The 17,797-nt window shown below is 41.9% G+C and overlaps 1 protein-coding gene across 1 annotated transcript in view; it reads right to left on the reverse strand.

Annotated features, from left to right (window-relative positions):
- Positions 1 to 13,340, reverse strand: part of LOC129697284 (golgin subfamily A member 6-like protein 7) — a 29,707-nt gene extending 16,367 nt beyond the window's left edge. The window contains exons 1-5 of the mRNA XM_055635672.1: positions 13,315 to 13,340; positions 10,344 to 10,432; positions 10,026 to 10,118; positions 3,956 to 4,034; positions 1,919 to 2,033 (exon numbers count right to left, since the gene is read on the reverse strand). Of these exons, the coding sequence (XP_055491647.1) occupies positions 1,919 to 2,033; positions 3,956 to 4,009 (169 nt within the window). The 5' untranslated portion in view covers positions 4,010 to 4,034; positions 10,026 to 10,118; positions 10,344 to 10,432; positions 13,315 to 13,340. The remainder of the gene's footprint in view (positions 1 to 1,918; positions 2,034 to 3,955; positions 4,035 to 10,025; positions 10,119 to 10,343; positions 10,433 to 13,314) is intronic.
- Between the last annotated feature and the right edge of the window lie 4,457 nt (positions 13,341 to 17,797).

Genomic DNA, 17,797 nt, shown 5'->3' on the forward strand with positions numbered 1-17,797 from the left:
AGTTCATATGAATGTGTGGCCAAAGGGGTGGTGTATGAAGGAAGGCATTAACGTTCTGGATCACTTAGACCACTTCCGAGGAACGTAGGGGCTGTTCAGGCTGGATGGACTTGATGGAGGTTTGCTACTACTGTTGGAGAGGGTTTAAACTAACTTAGCTGGGGAATGGGGCACAATGTTGATGTACAGTTGAAGAGGTTGTGCAATCAAATATTGATGGGAAACTAGGTCAGTCCAAGTATGCAGATCAAAGATGGATACGGTAAGATTTACGAAAATAATGCAAGGAGACTGACTAGTACGACAGATGAAGAAAGTACGGGTGTCAGGGGTTATGAGAAGAAGGCAGGAGAATGGGAATAAGGAGGAAAGATAGATCAGCCACGATTGAATGGCGTAGTAGACTAGATGGGCCTAATTCTGCTCCTAAACTGATAAAGAGCATTTATCAGCACTTAGGAATATGATATTGTTGTTACCACATAGACACAGTTGAAAAAAGGGAAAAACTAGCAACTCAGCATGTCAGTGTATAAAATGTTCAGGTATGACAAAGTGGCTATCACTGAAATAATGAGAAAGAATATTAAAGAAGGCACTTCAAAGAGTTAAATGTGTAAAACCTAGGAACTAAAATAGTGCAATTTCCTTGCTGAGGGGAAACTACAGACCATAATAGTCAGCATGATCGCACAGAGATAAGTAATAGGATTATAGGAGATGGGCATTTCAACTTCCCCAATATTCACTAGGAATGTTTTAGTGAGAATGTTTAGAGAGGGTAGAATTTTTAAAGAGCATTCAGGAGAGATTTTTGAGCCAGTATGTAAGATGGTCTGACTGGAAAAGGGGCTATGAGATGTGATCATAGGAAGTGTGGCTGATCAAATAGTTTTGAGTATCAGTGGGAGAGCATTTCGGAAATAGTGACCATAACTTTGTATGTTTTAAGGTAGTTATGGATATTTTGGAAAGAATTATCCTGAATTGGGGAAAGGCCAATTCCAAGATGGGACCTGGAAAAAGTAAACTGAGGCCAGCTACCGGCAGGTAAGTTGCTAACTAACAAGTAAATGGCCTTTCAATGTGAAATATTGAGAGTTCAGGTTCAACGTCATCTCATACGGGTGAACAGAAATGACTGCAGATTTTGGAAACCCAGGATATCAAAGGATATTGAGCATTGAATAAAGAGAAATATAAAGAAGCATGTAACAAGTATAGACAATAGGTGCAGGAGTAGGCAATTTGGCTCTTCGAGCCAGCACCGCCAATCAATGTGATCATGGCTGATCATCCCCAATCAGTACCCCGTTCCTGCCATCTCACCATATACCCTGACGCCGCTATTTTTAAGAGCCCTATCTTGCTCTCTCTTGAAAAATAGACAATAGACAATAGGTGCAGGAGTAGGCCATAGAGAACTAAAAACAGGGAAGGTCCATCAGAGGTATAAAAAGTGAAGGAGGTACTTAAAAAAGCGATCAGTAGGGCAAAAAGGTGGCATGGAATGTTGTTAACAGGCAAATTAAGGATTTATTTTCAAGGTGACAGCTTGTACTGATGAGGACAATGTAGCTAATGGAGTCTACATGGACTTCTATATTCAGGGCACGAAGTACAAGAGTAGGGAGATTATGGTGTAGCCTTATAAAATATTGGTCAGACCACAACTGGAGTACGACATGCAATTATGGTTACAACATTCTGAGAAGGATGTGATTTTCCGCTGCAGATAAAGATGCCATTTGATGCAGGCAAAATGAAAACACTAGGTTTTTAAAATCTACATCTGGAGCAACTTGTGTAATAACCAGAAATTAGAGCTGCATACTAATTACAGTCTTTCACCAGGCATAAAAAAACTATCACCCCAGTAAAATTATATTTGTGTACACATGATAATCACTGAACTTGCCATTGAATAGTTTAAACTTGTTGCTGAGGCTCTCTTTTTCACTTTGCAGTGTGTTTAAATGAGCTTCCTTACGCTTCAATTCTAAGTGCAAGTCATTAACTTGAGAATGCAGCTCCTGAAAAAAAAACAAAAAGATAAACACTGGATGAGAAATACTAGTGAATGCTTATTTACTTTTACTACAGTATTTGCACAGAAAATTTTTTAATAATGAGAAAAAAATTACATACAATAAAGTTACTTTCACAATGTCAAAATGTAAAGGGATAGTCACTGCTGTAATGTAGCGAAAATGATAGCAATTTGGGTGCTGCAAAATTTCACTCACTGTAGCAAGATACATTTCTGATAATTTGTTCCTCATGGACCTATATGAGAAGTAATAGTTGTCTAGAACTCTGACAAAAACATGTTCTTATTAATGTGTTCAAGAAGGAACTGCAGATGCTGTAAAATTGAAGGTACACAAAAATGCTGGAGAAACTCAGCGGGTGCAGCAGCATCTATGGAGCGAAGGAAATAGGTAACGTTTCGGGCCAAAACCCTTCTTCAGACTGAAGAAGGGTTTTGGCCCGAAACGTTACCTATTTCCTTCGCTCCATAGATGCTGCTGCACCCGCTGAGTTTCTCCAGCATTTTTGTGTACCTTTGTTCTCATTAATGATGTGCGCTGAATACTTTCATGTCCACTAGAGGGGGGAGATAGGGCCTGAAAGTCTCATTCAAACAGTTCCACTTGCAACATCAAGTGTAGGTGCCTTAAGCATCAAAGTATTGTAAATAGCTGGGTTCTGGCGTGAATGCATACTGTTCTAATTCAAAGTTATAACTCTACCAATGAAGCAAGTATTGCACTGGAAAACACAATGTATAACTTCAGTGTGTGCCAAAGTGCCACAAAAAAACTGATTGTCAAGTGTCAGAATTATCAAATGTACCAATAACCGAACAATGACATTCTTACTTGCAGCATAAATATATTGAAACATTAATAAAAGTAATAAATGTGATGGCTATTGCACCATAAAAGTATGCACAATATTGGCAATCGATTACCCGTCTCTTCATTGAAATGAAGGAATCCTTCCTTATGTCTTTAAACACAACACAAACAGGTGAGATTTAAAGTGAACGAACACTGTCTAAGTAATTTTACCTTGCCTTCGCAAAGCACTTTCTTCGCTCCAATGTATATTTAGTTGTAGTGAGCGAGCACGAGATTGATTCCTGGGATAACAGGACCAAGATATTGAGGGAGATTGGGATGGTTAGACATATAAATTACTATTAAATTACAATGAGAATGGACCTCGCATCAAGAACATTCCCCATGGTGGAAGATTTAAAAAAAAGTCAGAATTAGCTCAAGGATATAGGGTTGGAAATTCAGGGCTGAGATGAGACGTTTCTTAATCTAAAGAGTGTGAATCTTTGGAATTATCTACCACAGAAGGCGGTTAAAGCAAAATCATGAAGGATATTCAAGAAGATAAAACCCCCAAAGAAATCAGGAGAAAACAGGACCAATATATAAATTAGGATGAATAACTATGATTTAATTTAACAAAAGATGGAAGGACAGGATGATCTATACCTGCTCTTAATTTGTACCTTTCTATGAAGTTCCTACAGTGGGATCTAAACTGACCTCACCACACACCTCCACTACCCTTGCTGCTGGGCCAGCTTTGCAGTAGTGGAATTTGATTCACAATTCTTTCAACTCAATTCCACCTGGTAAGACTGCAGAAGTTTTTGAGAAGTGTTTCTTCATGTGACTTCCAAGCACTTTTAATGATTTCTTATCCATCTCGTAAGACAGCCAGGATATTGTGATCTGTGTAGATTAATTTAATGAACATCTTATGAGGTGAGATAAGGCAAGGTGTGGTGAGGAAGAGGATGGGAGTGATGTTATATCCTATTTCCAAATGTGATATCAACTTTCTCTGCAGCTCCCTCATGTCACCTTATTTGAAATTCACATTTGAAATTAAGCTAACAAAACAATGAGTTTTCAAAGAAGTTAAGAATTACCCATAGTTTCTGTGACATTCTTCCTGCTTCCGATTCCACCTTTGGTTGAAGCATGATGGACTTCTTTGTTTGCTCACGAGTATATTTTGGTTAAGGTATTAAAAGAAACATCGACATAGCTTTATTACAATTTCATTTCTTTAACATGAAGACCATCGCATATGGTCGTGCTCTAGCGATGAAAGAGACAAGGTTGAATTTTCCCACTCTGGACTTCTTCATAATTGTCCCATCCACTCTCTCAAACGATGATTCATTAGTCCAGCCTCTATCCCAACCTGATGATTCACGAGTGATCAGGAGTTTGGGGAAATATCCCACAATAAATGACTAGGCTTCATCATGGGAACAGGAGTTAGCTTCTTACTGCTGCTCCTTCCATCACTGAACTTGTGGCAGATCACCAACACCATATAACGTATTGCCTTTCTTTAACAAAGATTTATTAATCACAGCTTTACGATTAAAAATCAACTGACAGATGGCTATCTGTGGAATGAAGAGAGTTCCAATATTCTATTCCATACATATAGATGTGTTCCACAAATTCATTCCTGAAAGGCCTTGCACTAAGTTTTAGAACATACACTCTCTGTTCTAGCTTATGTGACCATTTGAATCGGTTTCTCTCTATTTGCTCTGTCACTATTCTTGTAATATTATAAAAATCTAGAACTAGAGATTATGGTTTAAAAAGAGGTCACTCATTTAAGAAATAGACAAGGCTTTTTTTTCCTCGCAAGAATCTTTGAGTGAAAGGCAATGGTAGATTTTTTTATAAATCAAGGGGGTTAAAGGTGGGTTGGCTGAATGGCTGATTTGTGGCCACAGTCATGTATATCATGTTCTTCTTGAATGTAAGCATGTAGGCTCTATTCCTGTTTCTAATTCATATATTTAAAAACTTCAATCAACCACTATTCTTCTACCTTCAATTTCAATTTGAATACAATAAAATTTGAATTCAAGAAATACTATAAATTAATGTGGGCCATAGCATGACATTTGTCCAAACTATGGCCCGCGGGCCACATCCGGTGCGTCATGAGATTTTATCCGGCCTGCAGCAAGCTCTTAACACGTTTTGTGTGGCGGACTATTTAGCGGGTTCTGTGGTAGCGCGGGAACTTACACGTCAGTTTCCTGTAGGCTATCATGTTGAGGATTTGTGTGCAGCTGCTGCTGACAGGTTACTGTTAGTTGTACGTGACTAATCCCTGGGGGTGCACTGCTGCCAGAGTGCCGCTCCGGCACCTCTGTAAAAAAAAAAGCCAAAATAAACAGCCGGGAATTTTAATTAGCGGGTGTGTGGTCGTGGAAGACCCATCACCACTGAGGTTCCCTGTAAGAAGGGAGGAGCGCTAGGATCCAGCAGAGTCAGACTCTGTTTGTCTGCATCCTCTTTGCTCCTATACTCAAATCCTATTGTTATGAAGGCCAACTTGCCATTGTTTTTTTTCACAATTTCTCTTCCAAATATGAAATCTTATTCAAAAGAATCTTCTCCAATAGCTTTCCATCCATATTTTATATCATAAATATAAATAAAACAAATAAAGACAAAACAGCCCGAAACCCTGGTAATTGTAGTCAGGGACTTCAATCAAGCCTACTCCAAGAGCTACCAAAATACTATCGGCATGTCTCTTGTCCCATCAGGGGTCAGAACACCCTCGACCATTGTTATAAATCCATAGAAAATGGCTACTACTACATTCCCTGACCACATTTTGGGAAATTTGATCATCTCGCTGTGCTTTTACTCCCTGCCCAAAAACAAAAACTGAGGCTAGAAGATCTGGTACAGAAAATCATCAGTGTTGCGGAAACAGATGTGACTGCTTTGAGTCAGAGGTCTGGTCCATATGCAGGGAATCTGCAGCCAACCTGAATGAGTATGCCACTGTCATGATTGACTTTGTCAGTAAGTGCCTAGAGAAATGCTGGCTGAAGAAGACAATACGAGTGTTCCCCAAGCAGAAACAATGGATGAACCGTGAGGTCCATTCCTAGGTGAAAAGCAAGTTTGCTACGTACAAGACAAATGATCCGGAGTGGTACAAGAAATCTCACTACAATCTTGGAAAAGCCATCAGGAATGCCAAGAGACAATACTGGGACAAACTTGAGTCCCATTATCACCTGTCGACCGTGGCAAGGCCTTGATTGATAAAAATACATCTATTGATGCTCCTGAACACATCATCAGTGATGTAACCTGGGGTCATTGGGTGTTTCAGGTCTTTCAACATCAGACATCCTCACCCAGGCAACCCAGCCGTGGTTGATCTGTTCAGGTGGCATTCGTTCCTCCCCATGGACTCCTCCTGATCCAGAGCCATCTCGAGGCTTTCTCCGCTGCCTCTGTGGTGTTCTGGATGCTTTTTTTCCTCGCCATTCCATTGATGCCCAGTGCACTCAAGGCTTTGCAGAGCGATTGCCCTACAATCTTGGATAAGCCATCAGGAATGCCAAAAGACAATACTGGGACAAACTTGAGTCCCATTATCACTTGTCGACCATGGCAATGCCTGAATACTATAATGGGATGAATAATAATATAATAATAATAACTTTATTTATAAAGCGCTTTTAGACAACATCAGTTACCACAAAGTGCTGTACATGGGAAGTCAACAAAAAGTTATTACAAACTACTAAAACCATTAAGACAACAGGACTATAAAAACAGTAAAAATTAAAAGACATTAAAAGCACTAAAACAGGAACAAAGTCTCAGCCAGTGTCGAAAGCCAGTGAATAAAAGTGAGTTTTTAGGGAGGATTTAAAGATGGACAGTGAAGGGGCCTGTCTGATCTGCAGCGGCAAGGTGTTCCAGAGTGCCGGGGCAGCAACAGAAAAGGCTCTATCCCCTCTGAGCTTCCGCTTAGACCTTGGTACCTCAAGGAGCAGCTGATCCGCTGACCTGAGGCACCAGGCAGGAGCATATAGGTGGAGCAGCTCAGAGAGGTAAGGCGGGGCGAGGCCATTCAATGATTTAAAAACAAATAAAAGAATTTTAAAATGAACTCGAAAGTGCATTGGGAGCCAGTGAAGGGAGGCCAAAATTGGCGTAATGTTCCGGTTAAAAGGCGAGCAGCAGCATTTTGGACCAACTGGAGACGAGCCAACGAAGCTCGTGAGACTCCAGAGTAGAGTGCGTTACAGTAATCCAGCCGAGATGAAATAAAGGCATGGATCACTGTTTCAAAATGCTGCCGCTCGAGAATGGGCTTCACCTTTGCCAGCTTCCTTAGGTGAAAGAAGCTGGACTTAACCACTGCGCCTATTTGTTTATCTAATTTAAAATCACCGTCCATCATAAAACCCAGGTTTAAAACTGTTGGCTTTACGAACACTGCCAGTGGACCCAAGTCAACAAAGGGAGGTTCACGGCAGCCATTAGGTCCGAACAAAATCACTTCTGTCTTTTTTTCGTTAAGTCCCAGAAAGTTTAAGGCCATCCAGGACTTAATGTCCTCAAGACAAGACAGAAGTGATTTTAGGGAATAATTATCTTCTTTCCTGAGTGGCATATACAACTGGCTATCATCCGCGTAAAAGTGAAAGGAGATGCCATGCCTTCTTAAAATTGAGCCCAGTGGAAGTAGATAAAGGGAGAAAAGCAGGGGCCCTAAAATTGAGCCCTGTGGAACCCCATATGCCAAGGGAGCAGAGGAGGATTCAAAGCCACCAAGGCTTACACGCATGGCCTATTCCTGCACCTAATTTCTATGTTCTATCTGCCAGATAGGACCTGAACCATCCCAGGGCACTGCCACAGATGCCCACTTGTTGCTGTAATCGGGAAATTAATATTCCATGGTCCACAGTGTCGAAGGCGGCAGATAGGTCCAGCAAGACAAGAACCACATAATTACCGGAGTCGTTTGCCAGGAGGATGTCATTATAGACCCTTAGCAAAGCCGACTCTGTGCTATGCATAGCCTTGAAGCCAGACTGAAAGACCTCCTGGATGTTGTGCTCATCCAGGAAGAGTTTCAGCTGAGCATAAACTACTTTCTCCATGATTTTCGAGATAAATGGCAGCTTGGAGATTGGCCTAAAATTGGCCAGGACAGTCTGGTCCAGGCCAGGTTTCTTGAGTAGTGGTTGCACTACAGCATGTTTAAATTTTACGGGGACAACCCCAGAAGACAAGCTACTGTTTATGATGACGAGGACCGACTGCCCTATGCTCGGGAAGACCTCTTTAAAAAGAAGAGGAGGGACAGCATCCTATAATGGGCTACAAAGTGAAGATATGGAGCATCGCTGGCAATATTGCAGCCGTCCCTGATGAACTTAATGCATTCTCGGTTTGCTTTTAGCAGAAGGTGAACAGGACGATGACATCCGACTTGAGTCCCAAAAGACTCAAGTGTGCCTTTTCCCAGCATCACTGTTGCAGAAATTAGATTGGCATTCCTGAGGGTGAACCCAAAGAAAGCAACTGGCCCAGTTGGAGTCCTTGGTCACGTCCCTAGGAACTCCATGGACCAATTAGTGGGAGTGCTCACCGATATATTTATTCTTTTCCTATTCCCTCTGAGGTACCCACCTGCACCAAAAAGACCACTATCATCCTGGTGTCAAATAAAAGCAAGATCTCATGCCTTAATATCTATCTTCCAGTGGCCTCGACATCCACCATGATGAAGTGCATTGAGAAGTTGGTTATGGCACACATTAAATCCAGCCCACCAAGCAGCCTTGATCCACTGCAGTTTGCCTACCGCCATAATATGTGCGCAGCTGAAACCATTTCCCTGACTCTACTTTCATCTTTGGAACACCTGGATATGAAAGCCACTTGTCAGATTCCTATTCATAGACAACAGATCTGCTTTCAGTACCATTGTCCAACCTAGCTCATCTCCAAACAAGTGGAACTTGAAGTCAGCACTCCCCTCTGCAACTGGATCCTCTACTTCCTGATCACAGACCACAAACAGTGAGGATAGGTGACAAATCAACCTCTATGACAATCCACAATAGTGGTGCCCCGCAAGGATGCATTCTCAGCCCCCTATACTCCTTATACACTCACAACTGAATGAATGAATGCTTTATTGTCACATATGACAAATCACAGTGAATCACCCATGAATGCAATTATTCACCCATAAACTATGCAGCTAAATACCAATCCAAATCAATCTACAAGTTTGCAGACGACGCACTGTAGTGGGCCGGATATCAAATAATGACAAGACGGAGTACAGAAAACTTATTGAGAACCTCGTAATTTGGTGTTAAACCAACAACCTCCCTCAATTTTAGCAAGACAAAGGAGATTGTGATTGACTTCAGTACACAGTCCCATTGATGGCGCTAAAGTAGACATGGTCAAAAACTTCAGGTTCCTGTGAAAAAATACTTCCATCACTTTGTCCTGGACAGCCACATTGAAGCAATAGCGAAGAAAGCAACCCAACACCTCTACTTCCTTACAAGGCTTAGGAAGTTCGAGGGGTCCCCAACAACTCTCACCAACTTCCACAGATGTACTGTAGAAAGCATTTTATTGGGATGCATCATAGCATGGTTTGGGAACAGCTTCATCTTAGACAGTAAGAAATTATAGAGTTGTGGATGTATCCCAGACCATTACATAAACCAATCTCCCCTTCATTGACTCAATCCATACCTCATGCTACATCTGCATAATCAAGGATCAGTCTCACGCTGGTCATTCCCTCTTCTCCCTTCTTCCACAGGTAAAAGGTAGAGAAGATTGAAAATATGTACCGTCAGATTCAGGGATAGTTTCTTCCCAGCTGTTTTCAGGCAACTGAAAAGTCCTCTCCTCATCTAGAGTGTGATGCTGATCTCCCATCTACCTAATTGGAGACCGTTGCACTATCTTTAATTGGACTTTATCTTGCACTAATTGTTGTACCTTTTATCTGTGCACTGTTGATGGCTTGAATGCAATCACGTATAGAATTTTCTTTGACTGGATAGCACACAAACCAAAGCTTTTCAATGTATCTCCGTACATGTAACAATAAAATAAAATAAATATCATCAAAATAATAATGGAGCAATTATACTGTGAAAAGGATATAGAAAATTGGCTTCAAGTTCCAAATAGTAGATTTGTTGCTGGAGATTCCTTATAAATTCAGCTTCAACACAAGCTAAAGGGCTTTCTGCAGAACTGACAATAAAGTTTATTAAACATTTGATTATGATCACACTTCGCTAAACAAAGACACAATATTATTTTGACAATATGAAGACCAGCTGTTGGAATTCATCTTTTATTTTCCACTAATAAGGCAGCCAGTGCCTCTTGCACCAACATCAGTGCAGGTTGTGCAACCAACCTGACAAACAAGCAACGACCAAGCACTCCCAGTGCATGATAATGACATGTACATACCAAAACCAAGTACTTAATTTTTTTTGTAATCTTACTCGAACTCTTTTGAAAAACTGCTCATGTTGATTAGAAGTCAATTTATCTTCCACCTAAGTACAACAAAGAACGGAAATAAGACAAAGGACAATTTAAAAAAAAAAGGACTGTTCCACAATGTTCTCAAACACAATTCCTCAATGACAATTCCTTTACCATAATAACATTATGCTTCAGCTAAGATTTCTCTTTTGAGTTACTAATTGCTCTGTGGTTATAGCAAACAAATTTTACTTGAATCATAAATTATCACCATTATCAAATGTTACACCAAGAACATCTTAAAGGTTATCAGCTTCCATTGCAGAGCCCAAACTTCGACCTCAATGACTAAGAATTGTTATTCATCAAGGAGATGACAGTCAGAAGTTAAGAGGAGGGTAAATGATAAACCATGAGAGAAAGATACCAGCTGAGAAGAAATGACAAGGCAACCTGGGAGTCTGATCATGGATAGACACAATGATGGGGTAACTCAGAGGGACAGGCAGCATCCCTGGATAGAAGAAATGGGTGATGTTTTGGGTCGAGACTGTTCTTCACACTGAGTCAGGGGAGAGGGAGATACAGAGACAAAGGGGATGGAGATCAAGGAAAATGTAGAATAGATCATTGTTAGCTAGGGGAAGGTAACATCATAGCAAACAGAGATAAAATGTAAACGACGACAGTCAGACTAGTCAGAGGACTGGAATGGGGGGAGGGATGGAGAGAGGGAAGGCAAGGGTTACTTGAAGTTAGAGAAGTTAATGTTCATACTGCTGTGGTGGAAGCTGCCTAAGTGAAATATGAGGTGTTGTTCCTCCAATTTGCGCTGAGCCTCACTCTGACAATGGAGGAGGCCCAGGACAGAAAGGTCAGCGTGAGAATGGGAGGAGGAGTTAAAGTGTTTAGCAACCGGGAGGTAGGTTTAAGGGCCTGTCCCACTTTCATGACCTCTGCCGAGTTTACCCTTGACTCATACTCGCAACGTGGTCGTCACAAGGTCGTAGGAGGTAGGTCGTGATGCTAGTCGTAGGTACTCGTGGCATCAAGCAGGTCGCGGCGTTTTGAATTAGGTCGTGAGAGCGGGACAGGCTCTTTAGGCGGACTGAGCAGAGGTGTTCAGCGAAACGACCGCCGATCCTGCGCTTGCTCTCGCCGTTATATAGGAGTCCACACCTGGAACAGCGGATACAGTAGATGACGTTGGTGGAGGTACAAGTGAACCTCTGCCTCACCTGAAAAGACTTGAACGGAGTCGAGGGGGCAGGTATAGGGACAGGTGTTGCATCTCCTGCAGTTGCAGGGGAAAGTACCTGGGGAGGGCGTGGTTTAGGTGGAAAGGGACAAGTTAACCAGGGAATTGCGGAGGGAACAGTCTCTGCGGAAAGCAGTGGAGATGAGAAGATGTGGCTAGTGGTGGGATCCCATTGAAGGTGGCGGCAATGTCAGAGGATTATGTGTTGTATGTGACGGCTGATGGGGTGAGAGGTGAGGACTAGGGGAACTCTGTATCTGTTGTGATTGGCAGGAGCGGGAGCAAGAGCGGAGTTGCGAGGTATCGAGGAGACCCTTGTGAGGGCCTCATCTATGCTGAGTTACTCCAGCATATTATGTCTATCTTCGGTTTAAATCAGCATCTGCAGTTCCTTCCTACAATATTTTGTCTGATCATTCCTACAAACAGATACAAAATAGGAATTATCGTGTGCCTTCTTCTTCCTGCCAAAGTAAACCTTTTCATACTTACTTACGCTACAGTTCATTTGCCAATTACAACATTATTATCTTTTTTTTTATCGTTTCTGAACCTTCCTTGTTATTAATGAATTAATAAGTTGCAGGTTTAGTTAGGCAATCCACATATTAACGATCAGAAACCTATCATGTTGGTCTTTAAAACAATTTACCAAGTATCGGTCTGCTTTAAGCCCCTGTCCCACTTGGGAAACCTGACCGGAAACCTCTGGAGACTGCGCCCCACCCAAGGTTTCCGTGCAGTTCCCGGAGGTTGCAGGTGGTTGCCGGAGGTTGCAGGTAGTGGAAGCAGGTAGGGAGACTGACAAAAACCTCCGGGAACCGCACGGAAACCTTGAGTGGGGCGCAAAGTCTCCAGAGGTTTCCGTTCAGGTTTCCTAAGTGGGACAGAAAGAATGATGCTTCAGAATAAGTTTAGAGTTTTAAATGTTAATAATTCATAGGAAGAAAGGTCTCGGCCCGAAACGTCACCCATTCCCTTTCTTTCCAGAGATACTGCCTGTCCCGCTGAGTTACTCCAGCTTTTAGAAACATAGAAATTAGGTGCAGGAGTAGGCCATTCGGCCCTTCGAGCCTGCACCGCCATTCAATATGATCATGGCTGATCATCCAACTCAGTATCCCGTACCTGCCTTCTCTCCATAATCCCCCCAGCCACAAGGGCCATTCCCTCTTAAATATAGCCAATGAACTGGCCTCAACTACCCTCTGTGGCAGAGAGTTCCAGAGATTCACCACTCTCTGTGTGAAAAAAGTTCTTCTCATCTCGGTTTTAAAGGATTTCCCCCTTATCCAAGCTGTGACCCCTTGTCCTGGACTTCCCTAACATCGGGAACAATCTTCCTGCATCTAGCCTGTCCAACCCTTAAGAATTTTGTAAGTTTCTATAAGATCCCCTCTCAATCTTCTAAATTCTAGAGAGTATAAACCAAGTCTATCCAGTCTTTCTTCATAAGACAGTCCTGACATCCCAGGAATCAGTTTGGTGAACCGTCTCTGCACTCCCTCTATGGCAATGCATTTGATGCATTTTGTGTCTATCAATGGGATAATCCTGTTATTTCACGTAATAAGAAAAGACAGGTGACAGAACAACCGTTTATGTATTTAGCTGCCCGAGTTGATTCCTTAATTTTTTGCAAAAAACGAGTCAATGATCCCATTCCTTACTAATGTTTAGAAAAGCAGCACGTACCTGTAGGTTTCGGACCGTCCTCGAGTTACAGCAGAGGTGTCTCGTTGCTAAGGCGAACACAAACTTCCGTATGACCTAGGAACTGATGTTGGTGTGTTTGCTCCTAGTTCAAACTCGTGGCGTGGATATAAGAGCTCAGCATCCAAGTTATATAAATAGGGCGAAACAAATTCCCAGCATTGCTGATCTTGTTTAAATTTCTTTACTGTTTTGATGCAGTTTGTTTTAAACTCCGCCAAAATCACCGACCTGATCGATATACTGAGCCATTTGTGTGGACAAGTAAAATTCTCCGGCTCTCAGTTGCATTGAGAACTTTTCTTTTACATGGTTCTCTGCGTTTGTTCAATTTACGCCCTTCCGTTTCCAATTGTTAAATAATCAATCATATAATTCCGTTCGGACACCAATACCTGGTCAGGTTTATTGCCTATTCATTCCCGTTTCCGATATAAATCCTACATGTTCTAAGCCTGCTTATACCCCGAGATCCCAAAACATTCAAGGAAGATGGAAAATAGTAATTAAACCAAATTTATTTCTCAATCCAAATGGGACTTGCCCAGGTGCCAACTCGGTCAGTTTGGACAAGATGGGCTGACGGGCTTGTTTTCGTGTAGTACAGCTCCATGACTTTCACACAGGTCGGAAATGCAAGTTGAGCTCAATGAGGATCTGAGCTCTGCCACATTAGTTGGTGACGATAAGTTAACAGTATCTAGTTTGCTCTCATACAGGTCTTAATTCAATACCCTTGGTTTTCCCTGATCTTTGCAGAAATTAGCATTTTGCTACTTCAGTCTGTTTCTCTGTTGTTGCAATCTACACACGACCCTTCTCCAGGTTTATCAAGCGTTCTGTTACCTTTGGTGCTGTAAAAATCATCCATGAAGTACACATTATTTTCCAGCCTAAGCAAAATCTGGTCCATGGAATGCTGAACAATCTAATGAGCTATAAATGCTCCATGGGCGAAGCAATGATTTCCCTACAACTTCTTCTGGATATTAATGGTGAAGCAGACTTCGGACTTCAACCACAGCTGCTGATTTTCAATGGATAAAACTAATTTGCTTAAAAACCTGGTGTTTACCAAGATAGCAAATAAATCCACCGCATCAGATAAGATATATTTCAGCTTTTATAGTAATCAACAGTCACCACAGTCACTCCACCCTACCTGTGGTAGAATGCCAGGCCAAGTCATCCAGCTCGTTCCCAAATGCTTTGTTCAAGTTGCAGTGCACAGGTTGAAATTAACACAAGGTGTAACTTATGTTTCCACGTGTGCTTTCACTTTGAAACATTCATACCCTGTTTAAAGATAGAAGCATATCCACCCAACTCATCCTGCAGTGAATCTTGCAGTACACTTTGATTTAGGCGCTGAAGATCCTTCCTTAATACACTGATATTTCCACGCCAGTTCTGACCCCTTCACTACCACTAGGGACATGATCCAGTTATTCATTTTATATTTCACTGTAAATTGAATCTCTCCCACAACAGGAATTCTGTTTCCGATGCATGTCAAAAGATGCAAACTCACGCTAGAAGCTTCCCCTGCTCCTTGCGCTGCAGCACAAGTGACACAGGTGTGTCGGAGTCCAGGTGTGCATTCACTGATTTTCCACTGGGTCCATCTGGATGTAAATTCCATTTCCTCTGCCTTGAGCTTTGAACAGTTAATCAACCTTTACTCTTCATGTCCCATTTGATGTCAATCACACACTCTCTCCAGACAGATTTGTTTTGCACTTTTTCACACTCTGCAGATTACCCTTTTATTTTTCCTGTTATTGGCAGCTTTGCTGACAAAATGCACATACAATTTGTCAGCGTTTTTTGTGGCACACACCTTTAATAGACATCCATATCTCTAATTATAAAACTCTGATCTTGGATGAGTGTGTGTTTGTGTGTGTGTGTGTGTGTATATATATATAATCACATCTTCTCGGAAAAACGATGCACTAACAGTAACATTTTAACATATTTCGGTAAAGATTTTATCCCATGGACTTTGAAATCGTCTTATATGAAAAATTAATGCATTATTTCTCGTTATTAATCAAAATGTTCATAAATCTGAAATAACTGAATCTAAACGATAGTCCCGCTGATGACATCACAATGGGTCTGCTGCACGCGGCTTGCACTGTTTCACGCGCTGTGAGAGACGCTACCCATCCCCCGACTCGTAGTCCTTTGGTCACTGTCCGCCCTGCCCGCTGGCTGAGTTCAAGTCCCCCCTCTCCGCCCCTTCCACCTCTCTCACCCCCTCATTCAAAAGACGAGCAAGTCGGGCTCTTGATTGAAGCTGCCAAATTCCCAGGCCTTTGGTTGACGCCCGCTGCCCATCTGCCCCGCTCTTTCTCTCTCTGCCCCATCCCTCTCTAGACGTGCCTGCGAGTTGGGAGCTATGTGTGAGTGGATAGGGCGGGGATGGGGTAAAAGGAACGAATTAATAATAATAATATATCAAGGGTGGTGGTTAGTGTGTGTGTGAGTTGGTGGTTAGTGTGTGTGTGACACCGCAGGCTGCCCCCTCCCCCCCCCCCCGCAACTTAGTCTAGTAACTATTAAACGTCTGATCTGGGATGCGTATTTATTTGTGTACGTGTTGTTCATGTGTAATCATATCTTCTCGAAAAAACAATGCGCTAGCGGTAAAATGTTCATATATTCCGGAAGAGATTTTTCCCGTGGAGTCCAAAATCTACACCTCAAAAATGAATGCTTTATTTCTCGAGTTATTAATGAAAATGTTCAAAGATCTGACAAAACTTTGGATTTAAAATGGTTTTTCCAGTTAAAATAATTTCTCAGAGCTTCAAACAAACTTCGATACAAAGTTGCAAGACAGGAACTCTGGCAGGAACACTATGAACGTATCAGCTCAATGGCATCTCACAGCAAGTGCACATTTGCAACAATGTTGCCATCATAGCTCCTGACAGGACAGGAGGGGCAGGGACAATTAGTGTTGCAATTGATAGGATGCTATTGGGATTCTTTTTTCAACTCGTGCTGGGGAGGCTCACGAGCTATGATCCAACCCTTCGGCAATGGGTTGAGTTGAAGGGCCACGCCTCCCCTTGGGACTACGGGTAGTGGACGGGTGCGTTGGGGGTGTAGTCCCAACAGGTCTGCACATGGTCTAGTATATTACTAAAACTCTCATCTTGTTTGTGATTCTGTCTGTCTGCATGCGTGCCCATGTGCTCCCGGAACTACACCAAAATGGTACATGATAGCGCTACAATTTCTGGAGAACCTTACTCACAATTGTCTTTTGGTGTGTTTTTATCAAGTTTCGGTCAGATTGATTTTATATTTTTAGAAGTTATTCACATTTTTAACTTTACAAAATCCAGTTTGAAGTTGAAGTGGCAGTTAGCAGCTATGTCATCACAATGGGATCTCATTTACATAAACTGCCCTTCAGCAGTGTTCCACTGGCAGTTAGCAGCGTATGACATTACAATGAATGAATGAATAAGTTTATTGGCCAAGTATTTACATACAAGGAATTTACCTTGGTGCTCTGCCCACGTGACAACATGACATACAGTGAGCTAAGAATGATACATAAAACATTAATAATAAAACATTATTGATTAATGGGATCTCATTTACATAAAATGCCTGTCAACAGTGTTCCACCCAGTGCAATGAGAGATTTGTTACTTTGTTGTAAAGAGTGGGGGAGGGGAGGAGGAGAAATGTTATTTAAACATTGTGTTTAGTGGGGAGTGGGATAGGGGAGAGTTGAGGAGAGGGAGAGCAGGTAGATAGAGGGTGAGGATGGGGGTAAGGGGTTATGGAGGGAGTAACTCATGGCAGGGGAAAGGTGAGGGAGTGTGTGTGTAAAAATAAATTGAGAGGTTGTTATTTACCTTGGTAACCACACAACAGACATTTTCACTTAAATATTCTATTGCATTCCTTAGCATTATTCAGTTAAGTGACTCAGGTGAAATTGAAGAACAAAGCATTGTTTTACCATGACTGTCAAAGGTAAATTTCTGCCCAAGTCTCTCTCGCCTCTTCTTCTGATAACAAAAATTACCAGAAGTTAACTAACAGTTAGCAGAAGATAACTAAAAAGGCAATACAGGGAGGAAAGATGAGGCACGAAGGTAAGCTAGCCAAGAATATAAAGGAGGATAGTAAAACCTTCTTTAGGTATGTGAAGAGAAAACAATTATTTAAGACCAAAGTTGGACCCTTGAACACTAAAAAAGGTGAATTTAATATGGGGAACAAGGATATGGCAGACAAGTTGAAAAGGTACTTTGGATTCGTCTTCACTAAGGTGGACACAAACAATCTTGCTGATGTACTAGTGGCCAGAGGATCTAGGGCAGTGGTTCCCAACCTTTTTTTGGCTATGCCCGACCTAATCACCTCTAAAAGCCTGATGCCCCCCCCCCCCCCCCCCCCCCTTTGCTTTCCCTTGAGAGAAAACGGAGGAAATAGA

Source organism: Leucoraja erinacea, chromosome 5 (genome assembly GCF_028641065.1).
Source record: "Leucoraja erinacea ecotype New England chromosome 5, Leri_hhj_1, whole genome shotgun sequence".
NCBI classification, from domain to species: Eukaryota; Metazoa; Chordata; class Chondrichthyes; order Rajiformes; family Rajidae; genus Leucoraja; species Leucoraja erinaceus.